Raw genomic sequence first — 23,817 nt, 5'->3', positions numbered from 1 at the left:
AAATAAATTACAGTCACCGCCACCTCAAAAATGGGGCAAGTGTCCAATTAGTGAAGGGGCGGATTATAGTACATACTGCACACATACAAAATGTGCTCAAAATTAAAACAGGTAAAATGGTCAGATGGAGTAAGCTAGATGACGGTAAGTATAGGAACTGATTGTGTGTGTAAGATAACCCAACCCGTCGGCGTACAAAGCTTGACGCTCGAGTCTAGGCATGCGGCGGACTATTGAATTTGACATACGAGTACATAATATAAAATACTCTATAATATTAATACTAAGTCCAACTCCAGTGAAATAGTGGCAATATCCACAACTCTGGTCACTAGAGGCGCTAGTGTAGCATATTGACGTTGACATTCGTTTCAATGGCAGCTAATTGAATTTATTTAGTACTAAACTTTATGGCGGTGTTTTGCACTTCCTTATTTATATTTTGATCAATATTGATAAAAATGTTCCAAAAAGTAGGTTATGTGTGTGTAGTTTACGAATGTGATAATTACAAACAATAAAAACACTCGAAGTTGTTTTTCAGGATGCCAAAAAACGTTGACAGATTAGTTATAATCATTGAAATAAATACAAAGACGCATTATGTTCATACTATTCGAACACAAAATATGGCACATTCATTTTTTTAGATTGAAGTTGAATAATGAAACGCACGAGAAAAAAATAGCCACAATGAATTTGTATGAATGAATGAAATGGCTTCAAATAACATCATATACAGTGAAACCTCTATCTATCGTTCCTCGAATAATCGTTTTCCCGGATGTATCATTTAATTCTTCTAGTCCGAATTCATTTCATACAAAAATAGATCGCATTGATCGTTTCTATGTCCACCATTTTCCCGCATTCATCGTAGGAATTACGTCGCGTATTTGATATTTTTTGTCTATGTTTAAACGGCGCCAGACGGCACTCGTTACGATGCGCGAAACTTTTGAGAGAGAAAGAGAAAGAATAACAGTTTGTCGCCGCCATCAGTCGCTAGTTGCCGTCAGTTGTCGCTAGATACCCGAACTTAGTGGAGTGTTTGCAGTTATCCTTTTTGAGATTTTAAACTTGAAAAAAGTACGTACTCTTCAAGAAATATGGAAAATTATCGAAGAGGTGGAAAAAAACCCCGCTGAAAAACGCATCGATATAGCCAAGCGTTTAGGAATCGTGGCATCCACGATAAATTCTATTTTCTTGAAAAAAAACGAAATTCAGGAGCAAATTCAAAAGTGCGGAAAATCTTCGAAAACTAGAAAAACCAGTAAAGAATCAAAGTTTAGCGAACTGGAGAAAATTCTTATCTCTTGGTACCAAATTTGACAAATTTTAACAATTTTGTTACTTTCGACGACAATATCCCAACTTGTGGGATAAAAACTATCGAAAGCTTGTGTGACGCAAGATTGACGGAGACAACAAAAGAGGTCGATATTGATGAAGAGGAGCCGCTGCCTGTACCTTCATTTTTAGAAGCATGCACCCTCTTTGAAAGATTGAAAACTTTCTACTACGCACACTCAATAACTGATGCCGAAAAGAATATCATTTGTAAAGCTGAAAATATACTGTTGACTTGCGGAAATAAAACAGTAAAAAAACAAATGTCCATGAAAGATTATGTATTTACAATGCAATAAACTTGGTTCTGTTTAGCTTTGTATTTTTTTTAAATAAATACATTTATTTACATCTAAAACTTATTTTCTTCTTATAATTTTAATCTACCAACGGTTATGCAGATTGGGAGGATGGTATCTTTACTGGATCGTATCTCCTTGTGTTTTGTCCTCTTAATCCCGCATTCATTGTTTTCCCGCATTCATCGTTTATTTCGATAGGTCCCTTTAAAACCAATAGATAGAGGTTTCACTGTATAGCTAAACGAACGGAACTCATTAGAATGAGATTGACATTCAAAGAAAATGTGTACTGGTTAAACAGCTATATTATTATGAACGTCCATCGTTTCTCTTGCCTCCTCGTGACACCAGCTGCGAGCTTAAAGCGGGCAAGCGACGAGCATTTTTGTATCACGCCAGACTCATATGCTTGCCCGTCAGTGAGCCGCTTTTAACCTCATTCTTATCGAACAAACGAGCGAGAATAGCAGTAGAGTACGACGTACTATTGTATAGTTGTCCTTCATGCTCTTATGTGTTTCTGCATTCGTCGTCTCACTTTATTTTATTCGAAAAGCATTGTGAATGATTGCATTTGAATGGAAAGAAACTCCGTCAGATTTGGTTTTTGCTCGAGAATGATTGGTGCACATCTCAAAAGCACAGGAAGGCGTTTTTTTCACATAAAAAGAGCTAAGAGTGACGTGTTTGTGCCAGCCGGTGACAGCTTGTCTGGGCTTATGTGTGATACTAAACGTAGTGAATCACCGGTTTGTATTTTGAAATTTTGAATTTTGTATAATTGTGGTAATTGAATTGAATTAATAATAAGTAATTATTTAATTATTGAAGACAATACTAGCGATTCTTAAATGAAAATTTGAAACTGAAAAGGATACGGTCACATCTAGGACTTGAACCCAGGACTTGCCGGGGCACCGCTCTACCGACTGAGCTAAAGGGACCCTCCTTCAACATCTCCTTCGGTCATATTTAAATCCTACTTTGAATTAAGAATGCGCCATGTTTCGAATAAGAATTCTCATTTGAAGTATGATACATTATGAGCTAAAACACCAGTATGTAGTTTACCTTTTTTTTATTGATTTCTAAAATTTATTAACGTAAAATAAAGAATATATTTCATATAAAATCCATTAGAATGTATGAAAGAAAACCAAGGCGCACAACTCATGCCGCTAAGACGGGCTAGTGTAACATCTTGCCATTAGAATGTATGGGAAATGTGAGAAGTTGCAGGTATTATTAATATTATAGGGTATTTGATAATATAGACTTCAATAATTGCAAAATTACTAAACACATAATATAGAGTTTGTTTTGTGCTTTCAACTAGTACAAATAAAGTCAGATTATGCTAGTTGTCGGATAATCAAATGGCAGATTACTGAGCGAGTACTGTACTTGGTAAGTAGGTACCTAACTAATTTATTGTTTTTTTTTCACTGGTTCTAAATTCAAATATAGGCTTGCTTCAAAAAACAATTCATATGAAAAATGATTGTATCTTTCGGTCTTGGGTGAAATCTGTCAAAATTATATTTAAAAGCATGATTTAGGTAAATTTTTTAAAATAATATGTAGAATTAAAAACTACAGAAAAAAGAAAAAGACGATGCACAAAATTAAAGTAGAAATTCAGTAAAATTTTAGGTCATAATTTATGAACGTAAATTCTTTGTTATGAATGTCAGAAAAATACTTTGCAGACATTATAATTCTTGGAAACACAATTCCTGGTAAGATTTCTTCTGTTTCATTATTAGGTAAACTTTCAGAGTAACTGGTGAGACATCAAATTAACTGTATTTTGTAGCTGTTAAAATGAAGTATTTTTCACCTCCCCCAATGTACATAGTTGTCTTTTATAGTAATTAAGTTCAATTGGCCTATGGCATATTGACGGTTATATTTAAGATGCTGTCAGAAAGTCAAAAAATTTATGCGTATTTCCGCTTCCAAATAAATGGGATATCTCTGCCTGAGAAGTTATGTCTGTCCAGCTACTCTGAAAGGCTACCAATTATTATTCATGTAATGTTTTAATTGATAACACAAATATTTTTACAGGAGAGAGAAAAAAAGTTTGGTTAGGTTAGGCCGGGGCTTTGCTCTCAGCAAAGCCATTCTGTTTCTCGTCATTCATTTGAGAGTCATTAATATTGTCTTCAATGATTAAATATTACAATTTGAGGTTTTACTCATCAAAATAAAAACCATTATAGGAAACTAAGTAATGCCGTTAACCTTTCCTTATCTGTGGTGTGTATTTACTACACATTGCTTCTAATAACTTTAATAACTCTATAAATATAATAAATTCTGGGTTCAGATTTTAGGTATTCCCTCGTTATAGATTTATGCACTGAATTAAAAAATAATATATTACATAGTTTTCAAATTTTTTTTGAACAAATACACCAATACAATCAACCGCGTGATACTAATACGCAAAGAGTGTGCAAGGAAATGACATGCTATTGATGTCCCGCTTTAATTCGCTATGCGGGAACATGAGACATCCACACTTCTGCAGTTGTAGTTTTTGATTTAGACCATCGATACCTACGACCGCAGCTGTGTTTGTGCCAGCCGCCAGCCGCTAGCCAGTTGGCCACGAACCGTCGTTAGATGTGGACCCCTCGCACATTTCTTTAGCATCTGCCGATGGTTTTTTCATGTTTTCAGCAATTAAATTACAATTATTATCAATTTTGATATACAATATAATAAACATAATCGATTAGCTATGAATATTCATATTTTTCCGACATTAAATCGCTTATTTAGAGATGTGTATTGACTACACAGCACCGGAACGCGTGTATTTTTTTAGCACAGTAAGGGAAAGGTTAAAAGGTTGCCTTCGATGTGAAGGCCTGAATACAGAATAGTATATAATAATAGTCAAAGTTAATTTCATACACTAATTTATTTTTCCCTTTTGACCGCATTATTTATTTGCTATTAGGAGCGGCTCAGTGCATCGCTTAGGATGGACAAAACCAATGTAGTTTCCTGGAGTCGCCCTTCTTTCAACGTCTTTATCAGTCTTTCGAACATACTTTTCAAATGCACAAACTCACTCACTTGCTGAAACACTCATCGACTCTCTTTCAAACTCCATAACTTTGAACTTGCTTACATTCATAATTAATTTACTCTGCATACATGTTTCGTTCACCCTAGACATCGGATACAGTGTGCATGTATGATTGTGAAGGTATTTTTCATTTACAGGAGCATTCGCTGCCCATCTGCTAAAGAACAAGCTCGGTCCTAGCTGTGATGTGTTGGTTTTGGACCAGAAGTTGTCCAAGGAAGAAGTGAACAAAATCACTGACAGGTCTGGGTCTGCCGGAAGAAAATCTGGAAATATTTTCAAGAACAAGAGCGAGAAACTAGATTCAGAGACCAAGATTGAAGAAATATTGGTAGCTGTATGAATTAAATATATAAATTTATTTTTTATACCCCATAAGTATCCAAACTGCTCCGCACTGTCCGTAATCAGTGGGACTATGTAATCCCCAATTGGGATATATTGGGTTGAAGAAAGTGGGGATAGGAAGGAGATTGGGATATATTGGGTTGAAGAAAGTGGGGATAGGAAGGAGATTGGGATATATTGGGTTGAAGAAAGTGGGGATAGGAAGGAGATTGCGAAATACCTAGCTATTCAGATCTGGTGTTTCAATTCTGAATGGTGGTCTTTCACGAGGGTGATACTCAAGCCACTCTGGAACATGCCATAAATATATAATATATGTACCTACTATGTATTGTTTTGTTTAATCCCTCGGATATTTTGAGATTTTGTCGTCAAGTGACTTTAAAATATTCCCGATTGACATTGATTTTTAAATAAATTTGCTGATTTTGAACGCATTCAAAAAATAATATTTTTTTTGAAAGCAGGTGAAAGGTTTTATAAGGTTTATTAAAATTTTGATTTCAAAATAGATGATTTACAATTTTTTTGTTGCTTCATGATTGTTTTTCTTGTAAACTGTAAAAATATCACTTTATGCGAAAAAAATTATTTAATTACGCTAACGTATAGAGGTTACCATCACTAAATATTTACATAACAAACTTTGACAAATCTTTCAAAATTATTCGATTATTTGGGAGTTTGAGAGTTGGAGGGTTTATACAAAGTAAGTTTAAGTTACAAAGTTTAGGCAAATACAAAGTCGTCAATTTTTTTTTTAATATGGTGACCGATATTGGCTACACATTTGTGCGCGTGGATTTATACTAATAATGGTTCAGGACCGTCTCCCTAGTGTCTAATATCTACGATGTTAACCACTCAAGAGATCGGTGCGTATATATAGCTATATAAATTAAAATGTAAATGTTTGTTTGTTCAAAATCTTGAAAAAATGAAACTGCTTATTGCGCTTTAAAGCCAATAAATCTGCCTAGATTTCACTGTTTATTTTATATTTTTAGATCCTATTAATTGGCACATTTTGGCAACGGATCGCTCAAAACGTTTTTGCAAACTTGGCATAATAAGCCAAAAATCGCTCAAGTGGTTAGACATTGAAACTAAAACCGAAAAGAGGTTCTTAGTACGAGACTTTATGCAGTTTTTAGAGGCACTTGAAATAATATGCTAAAAATCGCCCGATTGATTAATAGATTGTTTTATTTAATTTAACTAAATAGGAGAAGGGATCTTTGAGAACTCTGAAGAAATACGAGAGCTTCATTGGCCTGGACTGCAGTATACCAGAATTTTCGCCTCCAGAGAATGCAGAGAAAAAGCTGAAGAAGATCTTTGTGGATGATGAGCAGAACGTAGTCAGCCAAACTGAACAGAATAAATGTTTTCCATACGGAGGATTTCTTGGAAGGTAATGACTCAACTATTACAAACTATAATGTTTATATTTAATAAATCAAAACCAAAATTTTTCTCTGAAATCATAAGATTTGTAAGTTGGTACTTAAATACCTACCTAATTATTTATAATCAGGTATTATTATTTTAAATATATTTTTTTAATTTCAAATAAGTAATTATGCAATTTGTTCAAAGAAACGTCACTATCTTAATGACAATTCTTTTTTCTAACTTTCTTAAGGCAGGTAGGTACCGTAATATTGAAAAAAAAATATATAAAAGTTCAAATAACATGATGATTTCACATTTGAAAAAATAATCTTTACTGAACCACTAAAATGTATACCATCTTGAACCGGAAACGGAACAGATAAACAAATTTACAGACAGATGAGGTGCAAAACGGTTGAGTTAAAACAAGACTTCGCTACACTTAATCATTTACTTACTAACGATTTGGATAGTTTGCATAGCTCTTGTAAACACTTGTGCCATTGGTTCTTTGTTCCTCATATTATTCCTTTGATAATAGCCCAGTTCTTTCAGGAAAGTTTACCAGGGTATTCACAAAAAGTGCAAAGTCACAAGCTAAAAGTTTTCACAACGTTACTTCCCAAGTATCTTTTAATTTATTTTTTTTATCACATACAGCGCTTCTGTCTGTACACAGTAGAGACAGGAGAACTATGTCGCCACCTGGTTGGGCAGCGATGTGAGGCAGGTTAAAGCAGAGGTTGTAGGAAGGGATTTATTAATGTCGGTCTTGAAGAGGCCTGGATGACAAAACAAATAGCTTGTTCGATATACGAGCCGACTTACTCAAAAACATGTTGAAGAAACAACCCATTCTCATGAATACAACATCAACTGTGAACGGGTACCGGGTATGGGTACTGTGATCTTTACCTTCCTACAGCTATTCTGCCATCATAAGCAAAAAGGCAACTAGGAATTTGCAGAATTCACATTATTCCTTTTTATTATAATATGTACTTGGCCAAGTTTATAAACATGAAAGGTCTCGTATATCAGAATGTGACTTTTTCCTTCGAATTCCTAGATGCCTTTTTGCTTATGACGGCAGTATTAGTGTTTTCCACTTCCAACAGCTGCTCTCACCGCCCAAGATGGCAGGGTATTATGTTTTTATAAATAATATTGAGGAGTTTCCTGGAAGTTTGATGCCACAAACAAGTAATAATCAAAATGAGTGTTGGTTGCAGGTGGGAGATATGGCAGTGGTTCACGGAGCTAGACAGCCTGACCCGGCGCATCCCCCCCGCGGGCGTGTCCATCCAGCCCCTGTCTCCGGTGGCCGTGGCGCTGGAGAGGGAGCTCGACGGCATGAGCGTGCGGCAGCACCTCAAGCTGTACGTCTTCATCCCCTCGGCCCGGGCGGCACTGGAGGAACTGGTGCTTGACTCGTGCGGCGTGCCGTCCGACACGGTAACTGAACCCCTCGGGCTTGACTAAATAATAATGACATTCAATTTCAAATAGATTCGCTGTTTTTTAATTGCATTTCAAAATAAAATACTATTTTTGAAAGCAGATGAAAGACTCTTTCAGATTTCAGTATAGCGAATCAACATGCAATTAAAAATATTACAATTTTGGCTGCAAACATAGATAAAGTTTTTAAATTCGCTTACCAATGGTTTTTCTCATGTAACTACAAATTTATACAAAACTAAAAAACATATTTAATTAGACAAAGGCATTTTAAAAATTGTCACTTTACTTAATTTCCGTTTTATATAAAAAGTATTTTCAAACCGAGACTTCAAATATGTCGGGAGCGTTTAGTGAAAACTTTTAATTGTGATGTTTTTTCTTTCTAACACTGTTTAACCCTTTGTACTCCAAATTATTTTTTATATGGTAAACCAGCTCCTCCATAGAGTGTAATGTAAAAATATGAGGAAAAATTACGATATTTTTAGAAAATTAGAAAAAAATGTTTTTTGGTAAGGCAGTAAATAAAATTATATAGCCATGTTAAGAAATATACACGGTGTCCGGAAACTCGTAGTACAAGCGGGAAACTGGAGAATCTACACCACATGGGGAACCCAAAAAAACATAAAGTTTTTTGATTTGAGCATTTTCAAAAAAAAAAAAAAAACCAAAAAAAAATATTTTTCGGCTATTTTAGGGTTAAAGTTTTTTCTGGTGTTTAGGGTTGAACAACAGATATTTTAACCCTGCAGAACAGAAATATTTTATGATTACACCGGATTAAATGAAGGGTGATTTCAAAATAATGCTTCAAATCCGAGTTTCTTCATTTGTTTTACTTTCAAATAGTTTTAATTAGTTGGGTACTTTGATCTTCAGTAATAATTTATAAGAATTTGATTAAAAAAAAAAAAAAAACAAAAAAAAAAATCAACTTCTAACTCGATTTACTCGATAACGAAAGCTCAAATCAAAAAAAAAATATACTACAAAATCGACTCCAAATGTGATGTAGATTCACCAGTTTCCCGCTTGTACTACGAGTTTCCGGACACCCTGTATATTTATTATCATATAAGATTGTAAAAGAAAAAGTTGCACATTTTAATCTTTATAATTTTTTAACATGTGGTATTTTAGAAAGCAGTTGCTTAAATGCATACGTGGCTTGTTAGGAAACGTGTCACAATAAACACTGGTTTCCCGTCTGCCACCTTTTACTACCCCTTTTGAGCAGACCACACAGTCCCACTTGGGACCTTTTCTTAAAATATGGAGTTTTTCATTAAGCCTGGAGTGAGAATATATATTACCCCGTAAAAATATTGAAATAAAATGAATGCGTACTTATTGTTATGTATGAAAAACAGAGCAAAAAGCACAACCAATTGTAAGTGGGTACTGTATACAACTGAATAGAATCATGTGTATACCTGTAAAATAACCCTTTTATTTTTTAAAGAATAAAATTTATACCCATTGTTTATGTTGCCGTTGCGGCGCCATCGGAGTTGTTGGAATATTTCTTATGTCGTCGTGGCGTCGACAATGGAGTACAAAGAGTTAAATCATACATCTCACCGTATTACAAAATGAGATAGCATGACTTTTGTGTGTCAGGCTGGGAGAAATATCACCCAAAAAGACAAGCGGTTAAATACACCCCCCTGCCAGCGTGTCCATCCAGCTCCTGTCTCCTATGGTCATGGCGCTCGACAGGGAGTCAGGTCTAGGATCGACGTGGCGCTAGGGGTACTTATGTATTGTAAATGTTTGTCTATGGCCAACAGTGGCTGTAAGTGAATAATATTATTTTGTTCAGGTTTCAGTTCTATACTTCCTCTGGGCGAGGAAGAAAGACAGGATCCGTCACAGCAGCGGGTTGAAGCTGATGAAGTCCCGGACGCATCGGATCCTCGCGCTGCAAAGCAAGGCGAACATCGTCAGCATCGACACAGACGACCGAGACGACCACTTCCAGTGCAAGGTGCTGGCTGTCGCGCTTCGGCCTTCACAATTGAAAGGTAACTTATAGTGAGACTCTTATAATGTGTGATCATTTCAGTGTTTAAAAAATCGAAAACAAACTACTTAACCTTTGGAACGTCGAGCTCTAGTGACCTAAAACTTCCGTCGTGTGCTGACACTGAATTAACTAACTTTATTTGAAAATAGCTGCTCTTTACGAAATGAAAAAAAAACAACTGATTTTATTGTTTATTTTATTACAAATCGAATAGGATTAATTTTAGTAAGCTACGAACATTTAATAAGATGTAAAATCTCATGAAAAGAAAGTATGTTTCGAATGTGCGCATTGGCCACGGTGGCGTTCAACAGGTACAATTTTTTCTCGGCAGTTAGGCACTCAAAGAGTTAAGCATGAAAAATTCTTATGTGACAATGTTAAAGTGGATTTTACTGTAGATATATCTACAACATTTTATTTATTTTTAACTTATATGAATATATGCACAAAAGTTCCAATTTGTCCCAACCGTCTGGAACCAGTCGGAGTATGGCATCACCAATTATTGGGGTTAATCATGAGGCTGAAGTAAGAGAGAGGGGGAAGGGAGAAGATGGGGTTGAGGGAGGTTGGAAGTACCCGGTTATTAAGTTCTGGTCACCAAACATGCCAAATGGTGGTCTTTCACTAGGACCGTACTCTGAAACATTCCTCTAAAATACTACAATTTGTTATTGTGTATGTATTAATTAAAGTGAAATAATGATGTGAAATTTGATTCGTGGTCAAGGATCTGAACCGCCCGACCACTACGGCCGGACTATGGAGCTCAAAGCTTCACAGCTCATGACAGTAATTACAATACGGGCTGAAACATACAGACAAACATTCACACAAACAGATTTTCGGCTTTATAGATAAGATTATGGCTGTACGTACTATAAATATGTTACAGAAATGTTGTGTTAAATCACATAATGTTTTTTTGCAGATATACGGATAGATCGTAAGCTGTTGAGTGACACAGACGATATGGATATTTTGTTTAGAACTTTCCACGGCGTACAGAGAAGTTTTTCTGCGGAATATACAGCACCGTTTTGGAGGCAACTCGATTACAATGGCGAAATTTTCAGTTTGACAGGACCTGTCAGGTAAAAAACTGCTAATTCTAATTGAATGGTAAAAACAGAGTTTAAAGTACAACCAGTTTCTCAATCGGAGACATTTACCCCATTTTCAACAATGCACCATTGTGTGTCAGTTAGTGAAAGATTAAGAATTTTTTTTTCTCTTTAGGTCTACGAAGGAATGCAAATTTCACACTAAGGCAAAGAAAAAAATATTAGAAAATGAAAAATTGCAAAAAGAAAATGCAGAGAAGTTCGTCATAGTTGGGAACCTGCGCTCGGTTTATGTCGATGGTAATGTATAAAAATGTATTTAAAAAAATCAAAATAACTAATATTGTGCAAATCATTCAAGTCCAAATCTTCTAATTGACTGTAATGTATAAAACAACGTTACACCCTGTTACAGGGTATAAAATACTCTTGGTGACAGACCACCATTCGGAATCAAATGTGGGATTTATTCTCCTTGACAAATGCTCTCCATTGGCTTCCGTCCTGCTCCGACCTCTTCCACACAGTCTATCCACCTCTTCCTCGGTTCGCCTCTGGGTCGCTTCCACTGGGGCACCTACTTAGTCAAGATTTCACTCCAATTTCTGAACTCCTAACTTCAATTTTCTGAATCCCACCTTTCTACACTCCAGTTTCCGAGCAATTTATCTGTGCCACCTTCTCTCTTTATACCATTCGAGAGAAAACAACTATGCTACATAGTAAACTTTAAAACAATATATATATTTTCCAGAGAATACCAATAAGGCAGGCAGTGCAGGTAAGGATAGGGTGGTGAGCCACCTGAGTAGGTACTTTGGAAACCAGGCGAGATCACCCTTGAGGTATACGGAGGAGGAACATGACTTTGTGGAGGTGCCAGCCCTGGGAGATTTTGTCGGTGAGTCTCCAATCTCATTTTTAACCTATTCACCGCTAAGCACCTAATAATACAATTCCTTTATAGTTCTTCCGGCTCTCAACTTTATGCATTTTTTGTATACCGTGTATTATTTTTAAAGAAATGATATTTGGGGATCTGATGAGGAGGCACAATGAAAGAGGTCGTGAAGGTCACAGTGTTTTATTGAGTCAGGTAGCCGTGATGAGAGATGACTCAGGACCGCTGTTGAACATTTCGGATGCAGGCGATGATGTGCTGGTCAAGCGCGGGTCAGTGAGTCGACGCGCCTGCTGGTGACCGGACTCGCTGACGGTCAGGAACTGGCGAAGAACGTGGGTCTTCGGATACTCCAGTGCCAAAAGGAAAGCCGAAGGTGCGGTAGACCTTGTAGGCGGTTGTACGGGAGGTGCGTAGACCAGGGAGGATGCAGCGTGGTCTGGGTGCGCGGATGTAGCGCTGGTCAGATGCGCTGGAACCAGGGCGCTGTGATCTGGTGTAGCGCTGGCCAGGGACGGTGGCTGGGGCCAAGGCGCTATGATGATATCCCGATGGAGTCGATGGTTGAATCCGTGCAGAGCCGGGAATGTTGTCCAACGTGGGTTGTCACTCGCGAGACTTGCAAATTGTTGACGGACTAATGACTGACTGACTGCTCGCTGCGTCGGGCCTATTTATACAGACCGGCCGACGACATCAGTAGATAAGCGAGATCGCAGGTAAAACGGAGACAACTCGGTCAGTCTGGGTCCTACTGGAACTTTCGTTGGCCCTGCTATTATTTCTAGGCAACAGGCTAGAACCTTCTAGTGAGTTCGCGTAATGTGCTAGACCAACTCGCAACGTATTGTCGTAGGTAGCTCTAGACGTCGCGAGTAGGTAGTTCACTTGCAAGTAGATACTCGTAGACAGGTAGGTCGTGTTGTTTACTTTTAGTAAGACAATCTAGATTAATCTCCGATCGCCACAGATATGATTGTGGAAGTCGGATACAATCAGTTATACACTCTTTAATGAATTTGTACACTGCATTCAGGTTTTAGACATCATTGATGACTTTTGTCAAAAGTTATAAAATGAGCGGACCTATTCCCATCATAATTGTATTTACTGTTGATGACAAATAAAAACATACAATTACTGTCTTGGTTTCGTTAAATATGTAATAAGTGGCTTTTAATATAATTTTATGCATACTTCTAGATTGTTAGATAGTTAGTGTCAATGAGTACACAATCATGGTGTAGCTGAAAACATATTGCCCGCCCAAGATGAGAGTAGCGAATGTATAATTTAAATAACAGTATCTGGTACGTTTTCCGCTAGTGACGCTATTGCATTCTTAGCTGTTAGGTGTTTTTGTTTATGACCAGCAGTGGCTACAGAATAAATGAATTTTAAATATGAAACCCTGTTTTTAAACCGTGTCAGGTCTACTAAAGATGCAGATGTTTGATGGGCGAGCCCGGAAGCTAGACTGGTCGTGCCTGGACCTGTACAATGACTGCGACCTGGACACGGCCCTCATCGCCGGCTATAAGACCTACATCAACATCCTGTACACGCTGCGGCCGCAGGTACCTTGAACATCATCCATTACTTGGTTAGTCCAAAACCAACTATTCCATTTTATAAACATTGTATTGTTGTTTTCAATATATTACGTCCAGGGGCCCTGGCACGAAATCCAACGCTGATAAGATAAAAGCCTTTAATGAACAATATTGGTGATTATTTGATATGTTTTATACAGTTCAAATCGACAACAATCGCTTCTAATGCATAAGTGCTTACATGCATAGATGTATTATATATGCAATTCTATGTTCACATGTCAAAATATATTGCACGAAAGCCAATGCTGATAAGATAAAAGTCTTAAATGAACAATATTGGTGATTATTTGACATATTTTATACAGTTCAAATCGGCAACAATCGCTTCTAATGCATAAGTGCTTACATGCATAGATGTATTATATATGCAGTTCTATGTTCACATGTCAAAATATATTGTAGCAAATATTTAGCACAGATATCAACTTATACAGGCTGCTTTTTGCTCAATGCTAATTGATTTGAACTTGGGGAAACGTAGTTTTAATAGTTATTAAAAACATCACGAGTAATGGCTAACGACCATTCGTAAAAAAAGAAACAACAAAAACAGCAAAAGCAATAGAATTCACGCTATCAGAAATTGACTGCTATCAGACTGCTAACATTGCAGAAAAGGCTATTGGAGGGCTCAGTCGAAAGATTATTCTATATTGCTTGTTATTCGAATATCTCTCAAGAATTTATTTTAACTATCCCGCAGCCAAGTGGGGGAGTAGGTAGTACCCAAAATTACTATCCTCCTTATATTAGCTGAAATTCTTGACATATCATTTTAATATTTTACGTATTTCTGCGCAAATACATAAGTTACCATTAATAATTGACTGAATAATTGGGATTTCTATAGTTTAAAAGCCCATAAGACAGAAAAATGCATACGGTCGTCGGAAGACTCACTTGGTTACAGACGTTTTGTTTGGCAATTTTGGCCTGTTAAGAGTTAATAACAGTACTAATTTTAAAAATTGGCTTGAAAACTTCTTCAAATTACTTAAGGTGATGCATTACGTCGTGTAATATTTTAAATTGAGCCGCTATCAATAACAACCCTTACGTGAATGGCGATAAGATTTAAATTCCCGCTTAACACCATCCAGCTGTTTTGATTTATGCAAGAAAAAAAAATGGCCAAAAAGTGCCTTTTATTTTATATTGTGGATGTTCAGGCATAAATATTTAATTTTTTTCGATCATTTTATAAATACCTTAATTTATCACATTATACAATAAAATCATAACCGAAAATGGGTTTGTAAGTAGGAGATTTTGATCTTTAAAGCAGTTTTCATAGGCCTTTACATTTTTTTTTCTGGGCTTATAAAAAGACTTTTCTAAAAAATACTCGATTATTTAAAAGGCCAAGATGTATTCTACTCGCAGTATTTAATTAAAGCATCTGAAACATTTCTAAGCGACCAAATTTTCAAAACAAAAACACATGATTTTGCATTACTACGTATGGCATCGCCTTAAATATGTTAAATTTATTCTTAGTTCAGGGGATTTATTACAATATCATTTCAAAACAATTCAGCTTTTATCGCAATGCGTGTTAGTGAAAATATGAATCATCTGTTATGTTTAATAAACTGTTGACATTTTTCAGGCTATTACATTTCAAGACCTGTCTAGAATAATACCCCACACAGATATCTCGGGGCGGTCATACCAAGAAATCTTATCTTGGTATTTTGCAGCGATAAGAAGAAACTTTGATTACAAGACAATGGGAGCTATGGCAATTGCTTCGCTGCTGACTTGCATCGCATTCTCATACTTAACGAGATAATAAATTAACGCCCTGCCGCTGAGAAATCCATTGTTTACATCTCTTACTCTTTCACACGTCATTTATCAGAAAGAGCGAGAGGTTACAATGTAGCTATCAGCTGTATTACTTTAAACGCTATTTTAAAGCATTATTTTCTTTGTGTATTATCAATGCGACCTAAACTTCAAAGTTTTTTTCTTAACTTTGTCTAAAACATTATCCCGAAACATAGATATTTACACAGTACATTATGTGCATTTATTTGAAGATGGAGTATTTTATAGATCATTAATTGTTACCTTTTGAATAACTTCTCAATAAAAAAAATAGAGAAAATTTTGTTTTTATTATATTTTGTGTAAAAAATGTTTCATCAGGGTGCCATGTCCTGGGGTGGGTTTTGACCTCGTCCATAAATGTACTCCTGATTGAATGAGATTAAGAAAAGGATGCTTAGATGGTTTGGTTGTGAAGCGGATGAGTGGATGGAAAAGAGGAGTGTCAGGAGAATATATGACGTTGAAGTGAATGGTAGTTGAAGTTGGGGACACCCGAGGAAGACATGGCATGAACAAGTGAATCAAATACTCGAGTCAAGATTCTGAACAACAGAAGAGTACGTATGGGAAGATGTATAAATGTGAATGAAGCAAGCACAATAAATGAATTTTGTGTCACGATGTAAAATAAAATTCTGGTGCGTTTTGCAAAAATGTATTTCACAATCTGAACGTGTTAGTCATATTAAATTTACCTACAATATAATTTATTATTCATTTTATAAAGCTGACAAAATGCTTGTAGGTGAGCATTTAAATTTTCAAGGTGACCTCATTTTGAACATGGTGAGCGTTTTGCACACTACGGCAAAAATAATAATTAATGATATTTTTCTAAGAATCTAACAATACATCTTTACTACAGTAGCAAATAATATTAGTCATCAAAAAAATATCAAATGTGACTTTCTATGCATTTATACAATAAACATACATAAATATAATTGAAATAGAATTACTAATAGTGAGCATTCCAAAACCAAAATTTAGCATATTTACAAATTGCCTGGCTTTTATATGTGTATAATGCCGCACAATAGTCCCAACTGCTCAGTGCCAGCAGGACTGTGATATCTCCGAATTGGGTAATGATATAAGATCGAAGGAAGAGGCAGAGAGAGGTTTCTGGATAATCAGATCTGGTCACTAAACATAGTTGACGCTATTGAAGCTATCAATTCTTAATGGTGGTCGGGGCGAAACTGAGAGTATCTACTAGCGATGAGTCGTTTATGAGCGAGCCGCACAATTGAGCTAGTTCTTTTAGATGGACCGTATTAATTGTTATTACATAATCAGAGACGTGAACGGCGACTTGCAGTCCGACATCTGAAGTTAACATATGTACCTACATCTGCTAACTACCTAGCATCTTATTTTTATTGTGGCCCCAGTCGGTCCAGTATTGGTATCAAGAGTTGTGCGATCATTCATACTCTGGGAGCTGGGGGCTGGGAGCTGGGAGCTGGAAGCCGTATCGGGGGAGCCGCAGCGGGGTAGCCGTACTGGGAGAGCCTCAGCGGGAGAGTCGTATCGGGCGAGCACAGTATTCTCATTGCTTATGCGCTCTGAGCTCACAGCTCTCAATTGTGCCGACATTCGACTCTTTGAGCCGTTTGAAAATATTGAGCTGGTACCGTGGCTTCCGCCCTCAATAAAATATTGAGCTGGTACCGTGGCTTCCGCCCTTAATAAAATATTGAGCTGGTACCGTGGCTTCCGCTCTAAATAAAATACTGAGCTGGTACCGTGGCTTCCGCTCTAAATAAAATACTGAGCTGGTACCGTGGCTTCCGCACTAAATAAAATACTGAGCTGGTACCGTGGCTTCCGGTCTTAATAAAGTGAGTCATGACCCATTGCTAGTATCTACAACTCTGCTGGTTGGCCTAATCATTTGACTGGTTACAATACAATGGGTAGCAAAGGGCTAATCTAGTATGTTTTGAATCAATGTTAAAATATTATCATTGTATGTGTTGCTGCAAGGTTTGTTAATCATAACAAAGAAATAAGTTTTGTACACATTTATGTTATTGGAAGCTTGCAATAATTTATTGTTTATGAATCATTAGGATGGTAAAACAAAAGGCAATATTCCCAGATGTTTTCTAACAAGATTGTGCTAATAAAATAGTTGGGAATACTGATACTGTAACGAAACTTTAAAAAATATATATTACTATTTTCTTTAAAAGAGGGTTTTTGCAACATTTTTGGTAGTCTATTTTGATAATTGTTTCTACTATACTATTCCAAGATATTATAATTGAATATTATTAAGTTACTAGCTGACGTGTACCCAGCGTTGCTGGGGTTTATCCTTAGGAGATAGACGTATACTATCACAGTCTTTTCTGTAGGCCTTTTTAAGATATACAATTCCGTAGTATGTTATTTTGATGTATCCAGAGATGTGTAAAATGGGTACCCAAAACCATTTGAAATGCAAAATGGAAATGGGTCAAAACTTTTCCATTTGAAAATGCAAAATGTAAAATGGTTTTTAGAAAAGCATTTCAAATGCAAAATGCAAAATACCTATTTTCAAAATGCATTGAAAATGCAAAATGGTTTCTCAGGTCAAACAATTAAAATAATTATAATATTTTTAAACTGTTTTGTCATTTAATATTGGACATCAATGTAGAACAAACATATTACATGATGGTAAATCAAAAAATGCCACGACTACGGATTATGAACCACAAAAAATTTGCGCGGGACAAATCAACGTAAAAACATAGAAACTGCTATTTAACATTTAATATTACAGCGTCATGGCCCCATGTTCAGTATTTGAATCAGTATTTTTTGTAATGGTATCACTCAATTGCCAGGGCTTCTACCAGGGAGCAACTTGACAAATGTAAATTATCTCTCATAGCGAGGTTGAGGACCGACTGATATTTGGGGCTTATGAAAAAAAGATGAGTGGAGATAGTAGAAAGAATGTTGCAAAAAAGCATTTGAAATGGAAAATGCATTGAGAAAAGCATTTAAAATGCAAAATGCAAAATGGTTTTTAGAAAAGCATTTAAAATGCATAATGGAAAATACCCATTTTGCATTTTGCATTTCCATTTGAAATGGATTTACTTGAAATAAAGTACATCTCTGGATGTATCTCATAAGGTTTATCAATGTGAAAGCCCGAAAATATTTTTTTACGACTTTTATCTACTTTTTATAAATATAACAGGCTTGTATTATATATATATAAACCTTTCGGAAGAAATTCTCTAAATGATAGTGAAAACCCTATCAAAACCTGTTGCGTAGTTTTGAAGAACTAATCACACAAACAGACAGACGCAAATACCGACTTTATTTTATAATATTTAAAGACACCGCGTTCAGACCTCCATTAACCTGTTTCCAGCAATTTAAATACATAAATATTTTTTTATTAAGTTCTTTTCTCTTACACAATAAGTACCAATTACATAAAAAATTTTAATAAGTCAGGATTATGTATTATAATATCTTCATCGAATTACACAATATTATTAAAACTCACTCAAATGACACATAATATCTACAAACAGAAGAAAGAGACACAAGTAACACAAAGTATGTATGCATGTATGTATGCGTATGTATGTATGCAACTATGTATATGTATGTGTGTACGTATGTATTTATAAGTGTATATGCATGTGTATGTATATATATGTATGTATGTGTATATACGTGTATATATATATATATATACATTTTCTCTTACTATTTCCTTGTTTTTAACATTTCTTTGTTTTTAACCTTTCTTTGTTTTCTTTGTTTGTTTTTTGCTTTTTAACCTTCTTTATCTTTATTGCATGATGTGAACATTGGTTATTGGGTTGTAACCTAATTTTTTTACTTATTTTTTCTCTCTCTCTCTATGCATGTCATGTTATAAACCTGTTAATGTTCCTAATAAAATAAAATAAAAAAATAAAGATAGACACAAGTGAAATATAATATAATTTAGTCCAATGAGAAAATGTCTACTTCAGCACAATCGTATCTTATCTTATTATATAGTTGACACATGTGGGTTGGAGGGCTAAATTAGGCAATATTATTTTTAAATGTATTCAGGTGAAACATGCTATGGCGTCTTAAATAATAGGAGATAGGAACATTTATTTAAATCCTGCTAATATTGTCAACTGAATATTTACTAAATGCATACTGGATCAAGTAAACCAAATTGACTCAAAAAACCCTTGACTCTGTGCAAAAACGGGCGGTCCGTTTGATAGATTCCCCAATCTTAACAAACGGACTGCAATCTTTAGAGCACAGGCGTCAGCTAGGTATGCTGTCCTTGTTCTATCGGTATTACAATGGAAGATGCTCTGAGGAACTAGCGTCATTGATTCCTTCGGCACCGGTGCGTAGTCTGGATACACGCCAAACGCCCGCCCAACATTTGTACACAGTTGACATTTGTCACATGAGAACGGGTCGCTTCTACGATTCGTTCTTAAGTTCAACAGCTTGGCTGTGGAACGAACTGCCGGCCTCTGTGTTTCCTCCCTCCTACAACATGGGACTCTTCAAGACCCATGTTCACTCCTTCCTCTCCACAAAAAGACCCTCCACACAGCATCCCCAAAGATGACATAGGCCCTGAGGGAAATTATTTTCTTCAGGGCCTCCTGTGTGGAGTAAATATAAAAAAAATACTTTTGTCAAAAGTAGGAATAACAGAAAATCTATGTGACGATGTATGAATGTAAATGATGCCAAGGGGTGTATGCCAAGACAGAGTTCTTTGGCAGTCCCTACCCATCAAGGGAAACGAGGGTCTTGTGAAGTCCCCCATCATTGCATCCGCTTATAATGATAGTAGTAGGATTTTTTCAAATATTATCAGATTATTTGTAACCCAGGAATGATTGTATTTCCTTTGAAAATTTTTCCTACTTGTTGATTTAAAAAAAAAGTGTTGAGAGTTATTTAATAAAACATACATAATTTTCATTTACCAGCAAAAAGTATAAAATAATTAGTAGTCTGTTTATTTTTCATTGTCCAATTGTGTGGCCCAAATTCCTGAGTTTGTTTTATGAATATGTTGCAATATGAGTATGCAGCTCTACCCACTCATTTCTGTTTATGCCAGCATGCGTCATATTTAATAACAATGACAATCTTGCAATGTCACGTTGAGAATGTTCTGCCGCCATATTGATTTCTTCTACGGCGCCATTTTGGATCGTATAACTTTAGAGGATAGCATAATGAAGAAAGTACCTTCCAAAAACAAGATTAGTCCACTGAAAAACGAAAACTAGAGATGTGTGTTGTGGACATGTCGGTGTGCCGGAATTAAGGTCAATTTTTCCTCACTTCAGTTGAAATAGAATTTTCAATTATCGAAATTCGTTCCCATTTATTTATTTATTTCTTCACGTTCTACATGAAACTGTTATGCACCAATATAATATGGAGAAGATTACAAATTTGAGTTATGAGCAAGTATAAAAAGGTTTTACTATTTTGTGACATGCGTCAAAAGATAGACTGTCTGTGAGTGACGTTGAACATGTTGATGGGGTATATTGTTTATACAGTCATTCCTACGGTTGTAAGTTATTTATATTTAATATTAACTAACACAATATCTTACCATTAAAATAGTTTATGTAAAACAGTTGGAATGTTTATTTTATTTTTTATTTTATTTTATATTATAGAAACAAACAGTACACGATTAACAGAGTTGAAACAATAAACAGGAATAAGATATTTCATGTTGGGTACCAATGATATGTTTCCTTGTAATGTCTGCTAAGTGGTATGTTTATTCCTTAATTACCAGGTGACGTGTGTAGTATATAGGTGTGTGTGTGTGATGTGTGTAATGTATGTGTCTGTATGTATGCGCATTGAATAGTTTAAATTAATGACATGATGCCACGTTTGAATTTGGGCAGTGAATCTGAAAAAATGTCAATGTTAGAGTTAAGACAAATATTATTTAGAGTATGAAGAGCTCTGTTAATTGTCGAATTAGATGCTGCATTTGTTTTATAATTAATCGTGTGGAATAGCACTGTATGTCATGTATGTCTCAAAGGTATGTTAAAGTTAATAAGGGACAGAAGTTCAGTACAGTCAATGTCATTGTTTAAAATTCTGTGTATAAATATTGAGTCAGCTACTGCTGAAAAAAAAATTATAAAACGTTTTCAACTACAAAATTAGTGGTAAGCACCAGATTTTAATATAATATTTTAGACAATGATTTAGTAATTTTTCGAGGGATTCTTCTAGAAACTCTGAGATTTTAGTAATACTTTTATCAGAAATAAATTTAAATAAACCCCTAGGAAAGATCAATTTTTTAAACCTTCTAGAGCAAATTCAACTGTAGCCCGTCCATTACGCTGCGTCATTACGATTCAGTTGCCGATGTCGATCACCCAGGACCCTTGTGTTTCCGGGACACCGGGACTCCGGGGGTTCTGGGTTCGAGTCCTAAATGTGACCGTATCCTTTTCTGATTTTTCTGTTTCAGATTTTCGTTTAGAAATCGCTAATATTGTCTTCAAAAATTAAATATTACAATTTGAGGTTTTACTCAATAAAGTTATTCCGAAAAATAAATATTCTTAATTATTTTTTTAAATTAACTAAATCATTTTAAGATGTTTTAATAAATAAGAATAAATTGAAAAAAAAATTAAAAGAAACTTTATGTAAAATCCCATACAATTTAGGAGGCTGCTTTGAATAAGTATCCCGGCCTTGTGATCTAGGAGGTTTTGGTTTGAGGCAGAGTAACTTTTTTCGTAATATTTTTAATAATTTGTTTTTTTTTTTATCCTTTTAGTTATTGTACAAATAAGAGAAGGCTTTTTTGTATTTAGCCGCATTTTAGTAGAACCTCAATTTTCTATAACAAATTAATATTTTGAAATTGAGCAATGTGCAAATTTCCAGCAAAAATATAAATTAAATGTGTATTTTCTTCATTGGTCAAAGCTTATTTTGTAGAACTCTCAAAGATTATACATTATTTAAGAAATGTTTTGACTGCCCAACTAGGAGGATTCCCGTTTTAGGACAGTCAAATTAGGATGAGTATTAACATTTTGATAAGTATAGAATTAAAATAATAATGAAATAATAGGTAATGTACTTTTAACTGGTGCCTAAGCCTACTAACATATTTTGTATAAATATGAATAACAAGTAGAAGAAATAGAATAAGATAAAATATCCAATTAAACATAAGATTAATTGCTGCTTGGGTAGCATTCTAATTTAAAAGTACTAGGTAGTTACATATACACATAATGATAAAGATTAGAACATAAAGGTATCTTTTACATGGTTTATTTTTTGTTGGAGTTTTTGTCGTTGTTTTTGGTTTGCGTTTGATTTCATTTTTTGTGTAGTAAAAGTTCACTGTCCTTTCTACCTAATTGATGAAACCAATTAGTGGTCAATTGATGAAGAATAGCTGTGTTTTCCTTTTTCCAAGCATCAGGCATGAAGTTGTATAGTTTTGGACCTAAGAATGAGAAGTGTCTTTGAGCGAGAGATGTTTAAATTATTGAGTTTCTTTATTTTTAATAGTTATTATAGTAAAAAAAAAATTTTTTTATTGGAAGAAAAGCAACAGAATTTCGAAAAATGGTCATTTATATTTTTTTACTTCTACCATCCTAATTATTTATATATAGCTGTATGTCATTTCCAAACCAAACCTTGACGTATAAACAGTTACTTTGTTCGGGTTTATTTTTACACAGCAGAACTTGTTTATAATTACATAATAAACCATTTATCATCTCTAAATAGTATAATCCGCGTCTATCTGTTTGTGCGCTTAGTTCTTCTAAACTACGCAACGGATTTTAATTGAGATTTCAGTATCATTTAGAGAATTTCTTCCGGAAGGTAGAATATTAGTTATATAATACACGCATATTACATTTATAGAGAAAAGTCGATGTTTTGAAATCAAGTTGTAAAAATAATATTTTCAGATGCTTACATTGCCAAAGCTGGCTAAACATTATGAGATACATCAAAATAATGTACTACGGAATTGTATATCTTAAAAAGCCCAAAGAAAAGTCTTTGGTGGTATATGTCTATAAGTAATAAAATAATTTGTATATATTTACACATATATGTATTTTTTAAAGTTGAACTCTACAAATTAAACTAGATAACAAATCCCATCATTAAAGATAAAGTTGGTGCTTGTACTATCAAAAAACTAATTATATTTACTTATTCAATGATTTATTATTTATTAATGAAAAAAATGTTATTTAAAATAAAAATAAAATCGCTCTTCTGGAAAGTAGGTACCAATTTGTTACCTTTAATTTGGGACAGTGATTATCCTCTATAGTTTTTTCTTCATCCTTATCTACTTTAAGAGGTTAGAACGCCGGA

General features: G+C 35.0%; 1 protein-coding gene across 1 annotated transcript; it reads left to right on the top strand.

Annotated features, from left to right (window-relative positions):
• The first annotated feature begins 116 nt into the window (after positions 1 to 116).
• On the top strand, positions 117 to 13,548 carry LOC149411099 (uncharacterized). Its single transcript, XM_089647639.1, has 9 exons — positions 117 to 144; positions 4,896 to 5,095; positions 6,333 to 6,520; positions 7,734 to 7,956; positions 9,791 to 9,992; positions 10,929 to 11,091; positions 11,237 to 11,361; positions 11,816 to 11,962; positions 13,394 to 13,548. Exons 1-9 carry the CDS (start codon positions 117 to 119, stop codon positions 13,546 to 13,548), a joined length of 1,431 nt encoding a protein of 476 aa, XP_089503765.1.
• Positions 13,549 to 23,817: the final 10,269 nt, after the last annotated feature.

The sequence above is a fragment of the Hesperophylax consimilis genome, chromosome 26 (genome assembly GCF_061612785.1).
Source record: "Hesperophylax consimilis isolate HC1 chromosome 26, BYU_Hcon_1.0, whole genome shotgun sequence".
NCBI classification, from domain to species: Eukaryota; Metazoa; Arthropoda; class Insecta; order Trichoptera; family Limnephilidae; genus Hesperophylax; species Hesperophylax consimilis.
The sequence above is the reverse complement of the archived record's forward strand: the minus strand, read 5'-3'. Positions and strand labels throughout refer to the sequence as shown.